Below are 18,179 nucleotides of genomic sequence, written 5' to 3'. Positions count from 1 at the left end.
GTGTCAAAAATGTCCGATGGGTCCCCCACAATGTCGCAGTCACAATAAAAATCGCTGATCGCCGCCATTACTAGTAAAAAAAAATAATAAAAAATTATTAATAAAAATGCTATAAAACTATCCCTATTTTGTAAACGCTATAACTTTTGCGCAAACCAATCAATAATCGCTTATTGCGATTTTTTTTACCAAAAATATGTAGAAGAATACGTATCGGCCTAAACTGAGGGAAAAAAATGTTTTTTTATATATTTTTGGGGGATATTTATTATAACAAAAAGTAAAAAATAATGCGTTTTTTTCAAAATTGTCGCTATATTTTTGTTTATAGCGCAAAAAATAAAAACCGCAGGGGCGATCAAATACCACCAAAAGAAAGCTCTATTTGTCGGAAAAAAAGGAAGTCAATTTTTTTTGGGAGCCACGTCGCACGACCGCGCAATTGTCAGTTAAAGCGACGCAGTGCCGAATCGCAAAAAGTGGTCTGGTCTTTGACCAGCAAAATGGTCCGGTCTGCAAGTGGTTAAGTACAATATGGAGCCTGTTGAGCATACTCACACTCAGGATATACATCTGGAAAAGCACATACAGCAACCACACTAATGTCAACCTGGCACTGAACGGTGGTACATTCCAATAGCTACTAAAGGATTCCTATAAAAGGCCATTAGTTTCTTACGCAGGTATTAAAGTAGGAGCCGGATGGATGATGAATATTTTTCTACCCAATAAATTAAAAAATCAAATATGGTCCGCAAGAAGTTCTTACTTTGGCATGAGCCACAGATAATTGAAATAATTTCCCTGAATGGTCAGGATCTGCTCTGATAGAAGAGGCTTCACCCCAAATATCCCACACTTTATGTATTTTTTTAGGATATCCCCTTGACAGATAAGTGGCTTTATACAAGGGTTTCTGGGAGTTAACCAATTGTTTCCACTGCGATAATGTGGGACCATGTGTGGATTTCCACTGGAGCACAATAATTTTCCTTGCATAAAATACAAGCAGTCCAACTAGGATTCTTGGGGCTCTGCGGTGAGCTTTGGGGCCCACCAGACCCAGAAGGCAACCCTCCACTATCTGAGGAATCGATATATAGTGGTCACTGAGCAGATGGGTGATACTACACCCGCCCAGAACGCTTGAATAAGAGGACGGTGCCAGAAAATATGGATGAAATCCGCTGTGTCAGCAGAACATCACCAGCACACCACAGAGATAGAAGGATATATTCTGTGTAGTCTTGCAGGGGTGAGATAAATTCTATGTAGAATTTTAAACTGTATAAGTCTATCTTTAGTTGAGACTAGTTGCAGAAAAGGACATTCCCATAGCTCCTCCCAGTCTTCATCATCTAACGCAGGGAAATCTAAGGTAGCCGTGCATGTTTCACTATGATAGTCTGTCGGAGGGTGTGCATCCATTCCCTCCACTCAGGTCTCAGATTACGCTCAGCTCTCTGTTCTGTGCTGTGCCTGCTGGAGCTCAGAAATGCTGTGTAAAATCTGGATTTTGAACAGATATGAAAAAGAGAGGGCTGCAAATAAGCAAATAAAACTTACAGCATGTAGGAGGATTTGCTTCAGCTCTGTATATCACCTGAGGCCAGTCATTTCAGTGGGTATATGTAAGGGTTTACAAACACTTTAAAGCTGTATCTTTTTCTGGTTTTAAAAGACCTGGGTGGGCAGGTAAAGGGGTGGTTTGCATGGTCCTGCCTACTCTTCAAACGAAAAAAGAAATGTATTTTTGGAATTGTAATAGCAGTGATGACATGTATATGTTGATTTTGGAGGACAGGGCTGTTGAACAATCAGGGGTTGATTTACTAAAGGCATATAGGCTGTGCACTTTGCAAAGTGCAATTGCACTCTGCAAGTGCAGTTGCTGTAGAGCTTAGTAAATGAGTTAAAGCTTCCCTTTGCAAAGAATACCCAATCACATGCTAGGAAAATAAAAAATAAAAAAAACAGCACGTGATTGGATGATGGAAGTCAGCAGAGCTTCTGCCCATTTACTAAGCTCTGGAGCAACTGCTCTTTCAGAGTGCAATTGCACTTTGCAAAGTGCAAAATCTATTTGCCTTTAGTAAATCAACCCCAGAGTCTTCATACTGTTCTCACATTGCACAGTGCAGAGCGAGCATAGAAAATGACGGCGGTGACAGATGAAATAGATGGCCAGCGAAAGATAGATTGTCATTATAGAGGCTGAGCTGACCTGTGATTCTACACCATGTTGTATGACATGCACATTGTTACCTAGATCAGCTTTGTGTGTAAAAAGGAGAAGTTCTGTCATCTCGCTGTCACAATGACAGTTCTTCTTAAAGTTTTCAGCAAAGGGAAATCCTGTTGAGTAGGTGGATACAGTACGTATAGCGCGGAATCAGGACGGGTTCCCCGGTGAGTCAGTGAGTGGGTGGCAGCTGACGGTTTAACTCCTTATGTGACATCACAACCGCGGCTGCCTGTTGCAAGGAATCCACGCAGGAATGCTGGATTTGGATAAAAGAAGCCGACTCATTTGCTTGGCAGGATATGAATACAGAATATTTGTCAGCGCTTGCAAAGTTACTGGGTCAGAATGATAATAAAATTATTATACAGGATTTATATAGCGCCAACACTTTACAATATAAATGGGGACAGAAGATTTGATTCTTAGAAGGCTGATCTGGAGCTCTGGTGTGAAGTGCCAACAAGATGACTTGGATTTGCAGGAATAATTTTTATTAGAAGACATGGAGTTTTGGATGTTAAAGTGGTTGTAAACCCTTACAGACCAGGTAAGCCTATAATAAGGCTTACCTGTAGCTACCCCGGATATCTCCTAAACCTGCAGTGTGCATGTGCCGATGTTATCCGCACATGCGCACTGAAGCAAACTGAAGCAATGGCACGTATGTGCCGTTTGCTTCAGAGAGTGTGCCCTTACCAGCGGCTCCCGCGTGCACTCGAGTGATGTCATTGCGGCTCCAGCCAATCACAGAGCCGGAGCCGTGATACCTGGAAGTAACCCCCGGTAGCGATGTCACTGGCCGGTGCTGTGTACGCCGTGCACCGTAGCGAGGGCTTCGATCTCAGGTGAGTATTACATAATGAGCTAGTGTGGTCAGTTCCAGTGTGTTGCAGTTCCAGAAAAAAAAAAAGTAGGAAAAAAAAGTAGAACATGCTGCATTTTTTTATGCACTGGAATGGGGTAAAACACACAAAAAATGCATCAAAAATGCACTGGACCCCGGTTCAGTAAATAAAAACAGAGAAAAGGTATCTGGAATGCATCCCGAAATGCATCAAAATGCACTGGAATTTGATAAAAAAAAAGCATTAAAAAGGCGCATGCACAAATGCATCCGGAACGCATCTGGAGTTCCTATCTAAAATGGGAAAAAAAGTTTTGCCTATAGTTCTACTTTAAATACTAAGATAATATTATTGAATCTCTATAAATAATCAAATGTAAACCACATCAAATCAATATAAGGTAAGTAAAGAAATTGGAAAAGTTTTATATTAGAAATATAATTATCATATTGATTAGTGGCGGCTAGTGGTATTTTTTATGATTTTTTTTTTGGGGGGGGGGGGGTGGCAGCAAACATTCTGGCACACCTCCACCCCCCGGTTGTCACCAGCCTCACACTTACCCCATCTAGGTCAGGGGCAGCACTCTGTCTGGGTGACGGTTTCACCCTTCTTCACCCTGCGTCTCCTCCTCAGCTTTACAGCGGCTTTCCCTGCGTCTTCTCTTCCTTGCCCGCAAATAGGATTGCTTCTCCTCTCGGCCAATTGGGTCAAGTTGACCACTTCCTGATTGACAGGGAGGAGAATTAGGAAGACATTAGCGAATATTATTTCACTATTATCACACAACTGGGTGCAGTTTTCTGTGCCCCGAGCCCACCCTTTTTTAAAGCCAATTGGAGCCTCCGGTTCAATTAATGTGCTTCTAAAAAAAAAACATTGAAATCCATGCATCCAGTGCCCTGCATGTAGATTAGGGGCTGGGCTCATGGATGAGCAGGGCGGCATCCCTATGCCCCGTATGGACGGCCTGCCATTGAGAAGAGGGGGGATCAGGAAAGGCAAAAGTAGAATAAAATAAAGATAAAATAAATTCTAATATGCAAATCTGAAATAAAAATATATAATATAAAGATCATTAGCATGTTGGTGGGGTGCAAGGAACCAGGGAATGCAAAATATATGCAGATTAAATGGTCAGACACTGGATAGGTTTGCCATGCTAACACACCTCTCTCTATGAGATAATACCTTGTTTTCTTGGCACCCTTGGCCTTTCCCTAGACCCAGTTTGGTTGTTTAGATCAACCTTTTGGCCCTGTCCCTGAGCTCTTGCCAGTCTCTCTGTATGCGTCTCAGTGTTCGTCTTCCCATTTTGGCTCAACATCAAGTCGCAGTGACACATCTACCTTTATCTCTCAATAAACATCCCCTGAGGAAGCCCTAGGGGGCGAAACATGTCAGGATACTATTTCTGAGTGACCTTTTCCATCAATTAACTAGATGTGTACTGATATCTGCGTAATATATGTAAAGCCAATATATTCTTTTCAATTGTCTTATGTGCAATAAATTTTTTAATTTTTTTTTATATTCTAGTGCAACCTTTCTCAACCTTTTCAACACAGAGGTACTCTGGAAATAGTTCTCTCGTCTTGGGGAACCCCTTTTAAAAATTAGAAATCTACAACTCATGATACATTAATGTGATGGTCAGTTTGAAGAATGGTCCTTACACTTGTGGTCATGGGGAAGAATTACTTCCTAACAGATAAAAAGATCAATGGCTGAGTGGGAAATTTGCCAGAAATTGCCCAATGCTGAAGGAACCCCTAGCAACCTCTGGAGGAACCCTAGAGTTCCATGGAAGCCTGGTTGAGAATCATTGTGTCTGGTGTATTACTAGCAATTTCTTTTGCCTGGCACACTGAAAATCCCATTAAATCATCCTTCTGTCTATCTATATATTATTCGGGGATGGTGGTGTCTTTTTGTTGACACTGTCACCTATCCATACCAATCGATATATAGATTAAAATAAAATAAAAATATTTTTAATTAAAATAATATATTGTAAAATACAATAAAAAAAAAAAAAAGTAATGATAAAAGAAAGCTTTCATTTAAAAATCTTATTTGCCTGTTGATGAGGGGAAGGAGGAACCAGGGATAAGTAGATCAAACTTCAGCTTTAAGGAAACCTATAATATAAAGAAATAGGTGATCTCTTCTTCTAAAATGCCAATTCCCTGGCTTCCCCAACGAATTCAGCTGATTCAGTAGTTCAGCACCTTTCATCAGTCCTGCCTTCACTGCTTGCATGCTTGTTCCAGCTTCTGAAGGTAAAGGCAGCATTTCCAGAAGAAGGTCGGCACTGCTTCCCAGAAGGTTTTCCTTTTCCTGGCTGCGGATATTTCGGGAAAGCCACGTACGGGTTAATTGCAGACGAGCAGAGGGAGCAGCGAGGCAGCGAAGAGGTTACCCAATCCGGGCTAGTGAGTGGCGGTGCTGCGGCTCGTCCTGTGTGCGCCGTCGGCACTGCTCATTTCAGCACCTCGGAGAGCGCAGAGCGGCAGGGGAGCTCCGCCGAGCGCAGGGGAGAGCAGGCTATATGTGGGAGGTGTGCAGGGGCTGATGGGCTGGGGGGTACAGGGGGGTGGGGAGTGATTGGGGTGGATGGCAGGGAGATCTCTCCCTTTCCCTTCTACTGATGCAATAGCAGCTGAGCTGGATTCTACTCAGGACCATGAGGACCTCACTTGAAAGAACTGGAGCTCTGGATCTCCTTCTCCCACCACTATCCTGAAACCCCCCCACTGCCCTCCCCAGCTCCGGACTGCAGCTACCTTGATCATGGCAGGGGGTCGCAGAGGTCTGGTGGCCCCACAAAACACCTTTTTGGAGAACATTGTCCGGAGATCTAATGGTAAGGACCAGGAAAAGCCATCTCACTCCTCGCCATTGCCCAGCAATGAGGAATAAGGATGTTGCGCTTATTGAATACTTTGCATGGGAGTCTTCACTTTGCCATTTAACCCCCTTTCAGCCACCAGGGATTACACTAGGCACGACTGAAGCATGTGGCAGCGAAGTGGTTAAGGCATCAGTGCTCAGCATGGGTAATCAAAGGGAATCAGCCCATTAGAAGGTAATACAGATATAACATTGTTCATGGCAAGGTTTGTATGGGATGGATTGCTGGAGGTCTCTTTGGGTTGACTTGGTACCCAAGAGAAGTGCAACTGTCATCAAAAAATATATATACAGGGTATCAGCAAGGGTAATCAAAGTGAATCAGTCCTTTAGAAGGTAATACAAATGTAACATTGTGATGGCACTGTTTGTATTGAATGGTTGAGGGATTGTTGGAGGTCTCTTTGGGTTGACTTGGCACGCAGAAGTTTAACTGTGGTCACAAAATATACATGGTATCAGCAAGAGAAATCAAAGCAAATCAGTCCTTTGGAAGGTAACATTGTTAATGGCACTGCTTGATTTGAATGGTTTTGGGAGGGATTGTTGGAGGTCTCTTTGGGTTGACTTGGCACCCAGAAGTGCAACTGTCATCAAAAAATATACATGGTGTCAGCAAGGGTAATCAAGTGAATCAGTCCTTTAGAAGGTAATACAGATTGTCAATGGCCATGTTTGTATTGAATGGTTGGAAGAAATTGTTGGAGGTCTCTTGGGTTAATTGACTTGCACTCAGGAGACATGTAACTGTGATCACAAAATATACATCAAGGGTGATCAAAGTGAATCAGGAAGGCAATATGAATATAGCATTTATTCATAGTGCTGTTTGTATTGGATGGCTGGAAGGGATTTGATGTCTCTTTGGGTTTACTGAGTACCCACAAGTGTAACTATGGTCAATAAAAAAATATACATAGAAATTACATTTGATCTATAGCTCCTTGTTTGGTTTGCAGAATTTCCTCACATTACATCATGGCAAGGTTTGTATTAGCTGGCTGGGATGAATTGTTGGAGGTTTTTCTGGGTTAACTGGGAACCCAGGAGAAGTGTAACTGATCAATAAAAAAAATATACAGGACATGTTATCAGAAGGGTCATCAAAGTGTATTAGGTAATAAGTAATACAGATATATAACATTGTTCATGGTAAGGTTTGTATTGGATGGCTTGTTAGAGGGTTTATTTGGATTTACTGGACACCCAGAAAAAGTCTAACTGGGGTTAATTAAAAAATATACATGTTATCAGAAAGGGCAATCAAAGGTAATAAAGATTTAACATTGTTTGATGGCAAGGTTAGTATTGGATGGCTGGGAGGGATTGCTGGCAGTCTGTTTAGGATCTGGAGAAGTATAACTGTAAAAAATATACATCTTATCCGTGTAGAAATTGCACTTGATCGCCAGGTCCTTGTTTCGTTTGCAGAATTTTCTCAAACTGGATCCTGAGTCATCACTGGTCCTCTGTGACACGTGATGAGTGATAAGATGTCATACATTTACTCATGCCCTTGCAGCTGAATATACTATATATATAGATAGATATATATGTAGATATCTATCTATATATATATATATATATATATATATATATATATATATATATATATATATATATATATATATATATATATATGTATATATATATAGATATAGATATATCTATATCTATCTATCTATAGCTATAGGTATATATATATATATATATATATATATATATATATATATATATATATATATGGATCTATATATATATATATATATATATATATATATATCTATATATCTATATATATATATATATATATATATATATATATATATTGATACAGAAAGGGAAATCATACCTGGCACATATTTTATATATAGCTATTGTATATGATAAAGTAAGGGAAATCACACCTGGAGCTTACATATAGCTATTATATATTGCTATAGAAGGGGGAAATTACACCCGGAGCTCATATATAGCTATTTGTTGTGATATAGGAAGGGAAATCACACTTGGAGCAGACTCTAATCAACTTGCTTTTACACTAGAAATGAATACAAAACATTCTATAAAGTCAAAGCTATTAATATAGCCTTCATTGTTCAGCTATGTAAGTTGACTATTGCAAATAAAGTGGTTTTGATTATTTGAAGCCTTCACTTAGCCTTGGCTCTTTTGAAATGCAAATACTTTCTTTACCATTACTTTGATTCTGAGTAGGTGATATAAGACTTACCAACCTAGATGCCATTCATATCAACTGTTAGAAAATAGCAGACATAAATTATTTCATAATAATTTGTGCCTTATCCTATTATGAATACCAATGGAATAGGAGCAATAAGTCATGTAGACAACGAGTCCCCACGTTGTGCAGTGTATGTGATAAGATCAGTTGCTTAGGTATCTCTTTCTTCCATCACCTTCAGAATCTTTTAGTAGACAGGTTTTTTTATGATTACATTCTTTAAAGCTAGCTTTTAACGTTTAGCGTTGCCTGTCAACTCATTAATTTATGACCCAAAGCTGGTTTCAGGTTTGGTAAGCCCCATTGCTCTTTGCATGCTTTTACTTTGTAAAAGAGAAAATTAAATTTTGATGAAGAGGGTCTTCTGTTAAACGGAAGGAGTGATGGAGCAGTGCTTTGCCAAATTCTCAGGAGAACGTAATCTTTAATTAGATTTGTGGATCTGTGCCTATTGCAGCCAGGACACCAAGAGGCCATCTAGTAAGTGGCAAGAGCAATTCTGTGCAGTTGCGAATAGCAACCAGTTCAATGTGGGCAGACAAGTGAAAGATTCCTGGTTGGTGGCTATGAGTTTTTTATTTCCACTTTTCTTCTTTTTTTGTCTTATTACCAAGTAATTTCTATTTTACATTTTGATAGATGGTGGTTAAACCACCTGACAGTTTCCATATGTCTCTCAGCAACTGTGGATGAGATCTCTGCTCTTGAATGCCTGCATACCTATTGTGCCCATTATGAGGGGTTCCCACTTTCCCTGCTGGATTTTTAAAGTTTATGTTACAGAGAATGTGAGAGGAGGTTATGGAGCGTGCAAAGGTGGGTGGGAAAACCCAAAACTCTCAGGTGGTTAGGAACGAAGTCGTGAATTATAGTATGAGGATCTTGCTATTAAATTATGCAAGAACTAAGAAGCCAGGGGCTGACTCAGTCTACTAGGCTTTGCCAACAGCTAAATCATTACCTTTGAGGGAAAGTCCCTTTAATTTAAAGATTGAAATATTGGTTGAGGACTTCAGCTGTAGGTTTACTTATATTGTTCTGTAATCTAAAAAGCAGGAGATATATATAAATTATGGGTGGGCCAACTCAATATTGAACCCTATGGACTAAGACTGGGACAGCAATATATAGTCAAAAGTATTAGAACATGCACATGAACTTTAATGCCATCCCAGTCTTAGTCCATAAGGTTCAATATTGAGTTGGTTCCCCCTTTGCAGCTGTAACAGCTGCAACTCTTCTGGGAAGGCTGTCCACAAGGTTTAGGAGTGTGTCTATGGGTAAGTTTGACCATTCTTCCAGAAGCGCATTTGTGAGGTCAGGCACTGATGTTGCACGAGAAAGCCTGATTCGCAGTCTATGCTCTAATTCATCCCAAAGGTGTTCTATCAAGTGGAGGTCAGTCAAGTTCCTCCACCCCAAACTCCCTCATCCATGTCTTTATGGACCTTGCTTTGTACACTGGTGCGTAGTCATGTTGGAGCAGGAAGGGGCAAGCCCCAAACTGATCCCACAAAGTTGGGAGCATAAAATTGTCCAAAATGTCTTGGTATGCTGACGTCTTAAGAGTTCCCTTCACTGGAACTAAGGAGCCAAGTCCAACCCCTGAAAAGCAACACCTCACCATAACTCCCCCCCCCCCCCCCACCAAATGATTTGGATCAGTGCACAATTCAAGTCCCATAAAGACATGGATGAGCAAGTTTGGGGTGGAGGAACTTGACTGGCCTGCTCAGAGTCCTGACCTCAACCTGATAGAACACCTTTGGGATGAATTACAGCGGAGACTGCAAGCAAAGCCAGCAGCAGTGCCTGACCTCACAAATGCACATCTGGAAGAGTGGTCAAACATTCCCATAAACACTCCTAAACTATGTGGACAGCCTTCCCAGAAGAGTTGGAGCTGTTATAGCTGCAAAGGGTGGGCCAACTCAATATTGAACCCTACAGACTAAGACTGGGATGCCATTATAGTTCATGTGCGTGTAAAGGCAGGTGTCCCAATACTTTTGACAATTATATATATATATATATATATATATATATATATATATATATATATATATATATATATATATATATATATATATATATATATATATCTTTATATATCATGTGTCTTTTTAATACTCCATGAATATCTACATTTTAGAGGAGCCTTGTTGTGAAAAACAAAAGTAAAGTTACATTCAGTATTTAGTGTGTATCCAGTTTATCTTCACCTAATCGGACATCTATTGAGATTCATTTTATCTATTCCATTTCAGTTCATATTGAATTCTGTCATTTCTACTTATGAACCTTTATTAATACTGACAGTACTAAAGTGTGATTTCCAATAACTTTCCAATCACCTTACTTTTATAGTTGTCTTTAAAAGGGATGAGTCGAGGAACACCTGAACCTTTGCCCATTTGGCCCCCTGTTCAGTGGGAGCTGAAAACAATATATATATAAGCCCCCTGTCTGTAGACCCCCACAACAACCACTGGCTTGTAGGGAAGAGGTCCACTTAAATAGAACCTGAGCAGGACCTGGAAAACCTCAGCTTCCTCCACTATAGTAGAGTGATTTCCAGCTTTTCAGGGGGTCCCTTAGGTATGAGATATGCATACCCTGTTTCGCCGAAAATAAGACCTAGCGTGATTGTCGGTGTTGGCTGCAATATAAGCCCTACCCCTCAAATAAGCCCTACCCTGTTTCCCAGAAAATAAGCCCTACCCTGCAAATAAGACCTACAAGGACTTTAACTAGGACTTGATATTTAAAATAGAACAAATGTGTATCTATCACAGGGTGGTGTCTGTGGATACAATGATAAATAAAATGCCACGTCCTGGTTATCACTTTGTAAATGTAAATATTGACAAGGAAAAGGGGGAGTAAGGGAGAAAAAAAAAAATAAAAAAAAATAAATAAAAGAACCTTCACATAAAAGACCTCAAAAGAAAAAATGTGGGTTCAGTTGGACTTTTTAGGCATAAAGAAAGTTGTAAACACAACCAGTATATTCAAAAGGAATTATTTCTATTTATTTTTAAAACAAAAAATAAAAACAGAAAATAAAGAGTTCAATTTCCTTTTTACACACAAAAAAGAAATGTTTCCTCCTTATAACTACACATTTAAGACCTAATTGACATCCTATCAAAAGTAGTAAAATCCATTTCAAATTTCCAAAAAGGAAAAGACAAAATATATATCTATATAAATATAGGATCAAGGATATCAACCATACAGTCAGCAATTACATATATTTTTGGTGCTCTACATGTTTCGCGTCTGTGATGACGCTTCTTCAGGAGCTGATAACAGTGTTATTCCTTCATAGAGTGTGTCCCATATAGAGAGACCACCATTTCCGAAGGAGACTGGGGAAGTTGGTACGATTGATTACACAACCATTTCTCCACAAAGGGAAAAAAAAGGGAAGAGAAGAAAGGGAAGGAAAAAAAGGGGGAAAGAAAAAAGGGGGAAGTAATTGTTGAGCAGAAAAATATAAATATAGATTTTGAGCTTAGTGGAATCACTTTAAAGGTGTATTGGGCTCATAAGGTTTCAAATCTTCAGTGTTTAATAAGTATTCTTGAGACGTAAGTAAACATAAGTAGGATCGGTGATGGATACTGTTTAGTATCCCCTGAGCTCAAGGTGCAATGAAAATGGACCAAGTTCCCACTGGGTAAAGAAGGAAGGTAAAAGGGGGAATCAAAAAGGCAGACTATTCAGCCCATTCACCCCTATCATATTGTTTGTTGTGTATAAGATGCCATCCCCCTTTTTTTCCTTCCCTTTCTTCTCTTCCCTTTTTTTTCCCTTTGTGGAGAAATGGTTGTGATAAAGTGATATATTTTGTCTTTTCCTTTTTGGAAATTTGAAATGGATTTTACTACTTTTGATAGGATGTCAATTAGGTCTTAAATGTGTAGTTATAAGGAGGAAACATTTCTTTTTTGTGTGTAAAAAGGAAATTGAACTCTTTATTTTCTGTTTTTATTTTTTGTTTTAAAAATAAATAGAAATAATTCCTTTTGAATATACTGGTTGTGTTTACAACTTTCTTTATGCCTAAAAAGTCCAACTGAACCCACATTTTTTCTTTTGAGGTCTTTTATGTGAAGGTTCTTTTATTTTTTATTTTTTATTTTTCTCCCTTACTCCCCCTTTTCTTTAACTAGGACTTATTTGGGGGGTAGGGCTTATATTGCAGCCACCACCGACAATCACGCTAGGTCTTATTTTTGGCAAAACAGGGTACTTACATTGTGCCAAGCTTGACCAGCTAAAGATCATATCTGGTGTTCAGCTTTAAAGGAAACTTGTACTGGCAGACACATGGGAGCTGCCATTGCTGACTTCTCCTGAAAATGCCAGTTGCCTGGTTTTTAGGCTGATCTGATGTACTGAGTCACTGACTTGTAACAAGTAAGCAGGAGCTCTGAATTCAGTCTGATTTCACTTGCTGCATGATTTATCTGGGTCAGTAGCTAAAACGTATTAAAAATGTATGTAAAGCCAAATTGTATTTTTCAGTGTGCTTGGCATTACTGTATACAGTTTTCTAAGACAAATGTTTCTTTGAGAATCAGTTGCAGATTCTTATCTGGAGATCCTCCCGGTACTTTTTATTACAGGCTGACAATGCTAAGCCACTGCCATGTGCGATTCTTCAGTTGGACTGCTTATTAGGTCTAACAGATATATGGAAATACAGTATATACAGTACAACTACAGTAAGTTTGCATGGAATGCTGACAATGCAGCTAATTGTAAGGCAGTAGCTTGGCATTGTCAGCCTGTTACTGGCAGGATCTCCAGAAAGAAACTTTGTAACAGTTTTACAAAAAACATTTGGTTAAGAAAACTGTATCCAGTGCTGCATTATGCCAAGAGAGATTTAGAGTTTACAATAACTTTAAAGTGGTTTTAAACTCTTACAGACCACTTTTACCTATAGGTGAACCTAGATTAAGGCTTACCTGTAGGTGCAAGAAATCTCTCCTAAACTTACACGGTTTAGGAGATATTTGCAAAAGACAGGCACCTCTGTCTATGGCGCATGCGCTGTTAACAGCGGCACATAGGCACACTGAGCGTGCCGTTAGCGGTGGCTCCCGCGCGCATTTGGTGGAGTGACGTCATCGCGGCTCCAATCACGGCGCCAGAGCCACGATACCCGGAAGGAAGATGGACAATTCGTGGAAGAGGGGACTGCGGTGACATCGCTGGCTCCTGTGTCAGGTAAGTGACACATAATGGGCTACTATGCGATGTATAGTAGCCGTTATGCCTTACCTTTGCAGGGAAACAAAGAGGAAGTAAAACCCATCAGGTTTAAAGTCAGAGGATGAGAGCATGAGTGTGGCTCAGCCCTACCCCCTGCTCCCTCCTCATTGGCTGTGAAGGACAGCAGAAGGAGCCAATGGTTCCCAATGCTGCCTCTCTGTCCAATAAGGAGAGAATCATGCCCCTTGAAATTTTCCACATTTTGTCATGTTACAACCAAAAACATAAATGTATTGTATTGGGATTTTATGTGATAGACCAACACATAGTAGCACATAATTGTGAAGTGGAAGGAAAGTGATAAATGGTTTTCAATTTTTTTTACAAATACATTTTTGAAAAGTGTGGAGTGCATTTGTATTCGGCCCCCCTGAGTCAATACTTTGTAGAACCAACTTTCACTTCAATTACAGCTGCAGGTCTTTTTGGGGATGTCTCTACCAGTTTTGCAGATCTAGAGGGTGACATTTTTGCCCATTCTTCTTTGCAATATAGCTCAAGCTCTGTCAGATTGGATGAAGAGCATCTGTGAACAGCAATTTTCAAGTCTTGCCACAGATTCTCAATTGGATTTAGGTCTGGACTTTGATAGGGCCATTCTAACACATGAATATGCTTTGATCTAAACCATTCCATTGTAGCTCTAGCGGTATTTTTAGGGTTGTTGTCCTGCTGAAGAGTGAACCTCCACCCCAGTCTCAAGTCTTTTATAGACTCTTAGCCCTTGTACACACGGTCGGACATTCCGACGGAAAATGTCCGATCGGACCGTGTTGTCGGATAATTCGACTGTGTGTGGGCTCCATCGGACTGTTTCCGTCGGAATATCCGATGGACAAAGTTTTAGAGCTGGGCTATAAAACTTTCCGACAACATGATCCGATCGGACTTTGTCTGAATGTGTGTAGAGAATTCCGATCGGACAAAGTGCAACTCATTCTCAGATCAAATTCCTAGACCAAAGCTATTGGCTACTAGCCTGAACGTAGTCCCGTCCTAATGAAATAACGTCATCACGTTACGTACGATTGGATTTTCCGCCAACTTTGTCTGACCGTGTGTATGCAACACAAGTTTCGGACAAAATCTGTTGGACAAAATCCGACAGATTTTGTTGTTGGAATGTCTGACCGTGTGTACAAGGGCTAACAGGTTTTCTTCTAAGATTGTCCTGTATTTGACTCCATCCATCTTCCCATCAACTCTGACCAGCTTCCCTGTCCCTGCTGAAGAAGAGCATCCCCACAACATGATACTGCCACCACCATGTTTCACGGTGGGGATGGCGTATTCAGGGTGATGTGCAGTGTTAGTTTCCTGCCACACATAGTGTTTTGCTTTTAGGCCAAAAAGTTAAATTTTGGTCTCATCTGACCAGAGCACCTTCTTCTACATGTTTGCTGTGCCCCCCACCTGGCTTCTCGCAAACTGCAAACCAGACTTCTTATGGTTTTCTTTCAACAATGGATTTCTTCTTGTCACTCTTCCAAAAGGCCAGATTTGTGGAGTGCACGACTAATAATTGTCCTGTGGACAGATTCTCCCACCTGAGCTGTGGATTTCTGCTGAGTTACTATGGGTCTCTTGGCTGCTTCTCTGATTAATGCTCTCCTTGTCCAGGCCTGTCAGTTTAGGTGGATGGCCATGTCTGGGTAGGTTTGCAGTTGTACCATACTCTTTCCATTTTCGGATGATGGATTGAACAGTGCTCGATGTGATGTTCAAATGTTGTGATATTTTTTTATAACCTAACCCTGCTTTAAACGTCTCCACAACTTTATCCCTGAGCTGTCTGGTGTGTTCCTTGGCCTTCATGATGCTGTTTGTTCACTAAGGTTCTCTAACAAACCTCTGAGGGCTCCACAGCTGTATTTATATTGAGAGTAAATTACACACAGATGGACTCTATTTACTAATTAGTTCCACTAGATTTTAGTTAGATATCAGAGTAAAGGGGGCTGAATACAAATGCACGTCACACTTTTCACATATTTATTTGTAAAAAAAATTGAAAACAATTTATCATTTTCCTTCCACTTTACAATTACGGTCCACTTTGTGTTGGTCAATCACATAACCCCCCCCCCCCCCCCCCCCCAAAAATTTAGGTTTTTGATTGTAACATGACAAAATGTGGAAAATGTCAAGGGGTATGAATACTTTTTTCAGGCACTGTAGAATGCATTAAGGTAAAAAAAAAAACTTCTGCCTTTAGAAATGTGAAAAATAAAGAGGCCTTCCTTACAGTGGGGCGGCATCCAAGGGTTAACTACTTGTTTAAGTCCAGAGGAACTGGGTAAAGCAGTTTTACTTACTTGATGCTCTGCTCCTGCAGGATCAATCATGCTCCTAGACTGATCCATGCAGCAACTTCTCCCATGTATTCCAGCGCTCAGATGACCCTGACATAATCAAGACCGATGTAGGGACCATAACCCTGTACTGGACAGAAGGACTCTGAGGGAGACAGAACAACACAGACAACATGCTCTACCACAAATAACCTGGGGGACTGGAAACTGGTATTCTAGCCTGGATGCTTTTAAAGTATAGCAATAATCCTCTAATAAAATGAAGCCGGCTACTCAGTAATATCCATTGCAACAATTCTTTGTTGGCTACATGGCAGGATAGAGCAGTAGCATGCTATCGCATTTTGGCTGAAGTCTTAAGCCTCGTACACACGATCGGATTGTTGGCCAACAAAACTGTGAACTTTTGTCCAAAGGGCGTGGGCCCAAACTTGTCTGCACACAACTGTCGGACAACAATCACGAACATAGTGACGTACTACGTGTTTTTTCAGCTCTTTAGCGCCACCCTTTGGGCTCCTTCTGTTAATTTCATGTTAGCAGAAGTTTGGTGAGTGTTGATTTGCACTTTTCATTTCACATTTTTCATTTCACACTTTTCATTTCGCGCTTTTTCAGTTTGTTTCTGAATGGCCGTTCATCAACCAGACATGTTGCGGAATCGGAGGAGATAACGTGTTATTTATTATTGGAGTTATTGCTTTGACATAATTTTTTTGGTTGAATAATGATTTGATTTGGTATATTTTCTATAATTTTGGATGCATAGAATACACTTTTTGGTTAAGTTCTACTGGCAGATAGCATGTTTAATTTTATTTGTTTTCTTTTTTTAATACACAATAAAAAAATTGTGTAGAATAATACTTGGCTATGTGTTTTACTTCAAATGACAGTGTGGGAGTCGGCAGTTACATTTAAAAAAAATACAATGTAAAATTGACAAGGGACACCAACATAGTTGTATCTTTGATCTTAAAAACTACAGAATAAAGGTGTTGTGATAACTTGGCCAAAAAATAAATAAATATTATTTTATTTTGATATCACTAGATATCAGTATCACCAGCAAAGCAGCTTCATTATTATCCCATTAAAGAAGAAGAGAATTGAGCGCTGCATTTGGAGATTTCATAATTTGCCACGTCACGAATGTTAATTCTCCTTTACAAACGCTTGTTTACAAGACCGACCGCTTCCGACTCATCCTTGCTTCTGAGCATGTGTGTTTGTACTTTTGACTTTTGTCCAACAGACTTGTGCACACACGATCGAAAAATCCGACAACAGACATTTGTCTGCGGAGAATTTTAAAACCTGCCAGCCAACTTTTGTCCACGGAAAATCCAACAACAATTGTCCGATGGAGCGTACAAACGGTCGGATTTTCCGCCAACAGCCTGCCATCATGCATTTCCTGTTGGAAAATCCAATCGTGTGTATGCGACGTAACTCTTACTTTGGCACTTTTTAGCATGTTACTGCTCTATCCTACCATATAGCCAATAAAGAATTCTTGCAGCTGATGATACTGAGTAGCTGACGCAGGGGAACCATTCACTGTCGGAGCGCGGGGGAGCACCGCATACTGGGGGGGAGCGGAGGATCAGATTAGTAAAACTGCTTTTACTATCCCCTAGACATAATGGAGCAGTTAACCCTTACAGTGCAGAATAAGGATTCAACAAAGGGAAGAACAGTGTGCAGCTACCGATATACAATCACCTGTCATCATTCTGACAGTTCTAAAGTGGTAAAGGGTGAAAAGTGATTGGCTGCTCTGGGTTACTGCACTTGCATGCCAGCATTACACCGCTTTAGTAAATCAGCGAAGACATCTCTTCCAATAAGGAATCCCATCTTTATGGAGTTGGCATGCTAGTCTCCGGGTTTTGATCATACGCTATGAGTTGTCTATGGCACTCTTGTTTGTATGTTTGGTGGATCACTAATGATGACAAGTCTGTGTTATCTCCTATGACAGTTGTCATGCATCGTGTGCACTTTATGATGTAACCATTATACTTGTTTCTGTCATAATAACAATGGCACAAAATACAATCACAATAGCTGATGACATTTCTCTGTGAGTGATGGGGAGCGTGCAATTCATTGGAGAACAGAAGCATGTTTACATTTTCTGTACAAATGAAATGAATTGCATCTGGAGATGTACACAGGTGCAGGACAGATACAAAGTTATTGTAACGATATAGAGGAATATTGTTTAGAGATCCTCTCTCCCCCCTGCCTTCCTCTAAACCTCCGTATTCCTCTGTCCACTTTATCCTCTAATGTTTTGTATACTGAAGGGCACTCCAATCCACTTCACT

At 40.2% G+C, this 18,179-nt stretch overlaps 1 protein-coding gene across 1 annotated transcript in view; it reads left to right on the top strand.

Annotated features, from left to right (window-relative positions):
- The first annotated feature begins 5,794 nt into the window (after positions 1-5,794).
- Positions 5,795-18,179, top strand: part of KCNH1 (potassium voltage-gated channel subfamily H member 1) — a 563,287-nt gene continuing 550,902 nt past the window's right edge. The window contains exon 1 of the mRNA XM_077485723.1: positions 5,795-5,956. Coding sequence (XP_077341849.1) covers positions 5,884-5,956 — 73 coding nt within the window. The 5' untranslated portion in view covers positions 5,795-5,883. The remainder of the gene's footprint in view (positions 5,957-18,179) is intronic.

Source organism: Lithobates pipiens, unplaced genomic scaffold, assembly GCF_037356315.1.
Source record: "Lithobates pipiens isolate NorthernLeopardFrog02 unplaced genomic scaffold, aLitPip1_a1.2 Scaffold_18, whole genome shotgun sequence".
Taxonomy (NCBI): Eukaryota; Metazoa; Chordata; class Amphibia; order Anura; family Ranidae; genus Lithobates; species Lithobates pipiens.
Note: the sequence above shows the minus strand (reverse complement) of the source record. Positions and strands in the feature narration are given on the sequence as shown.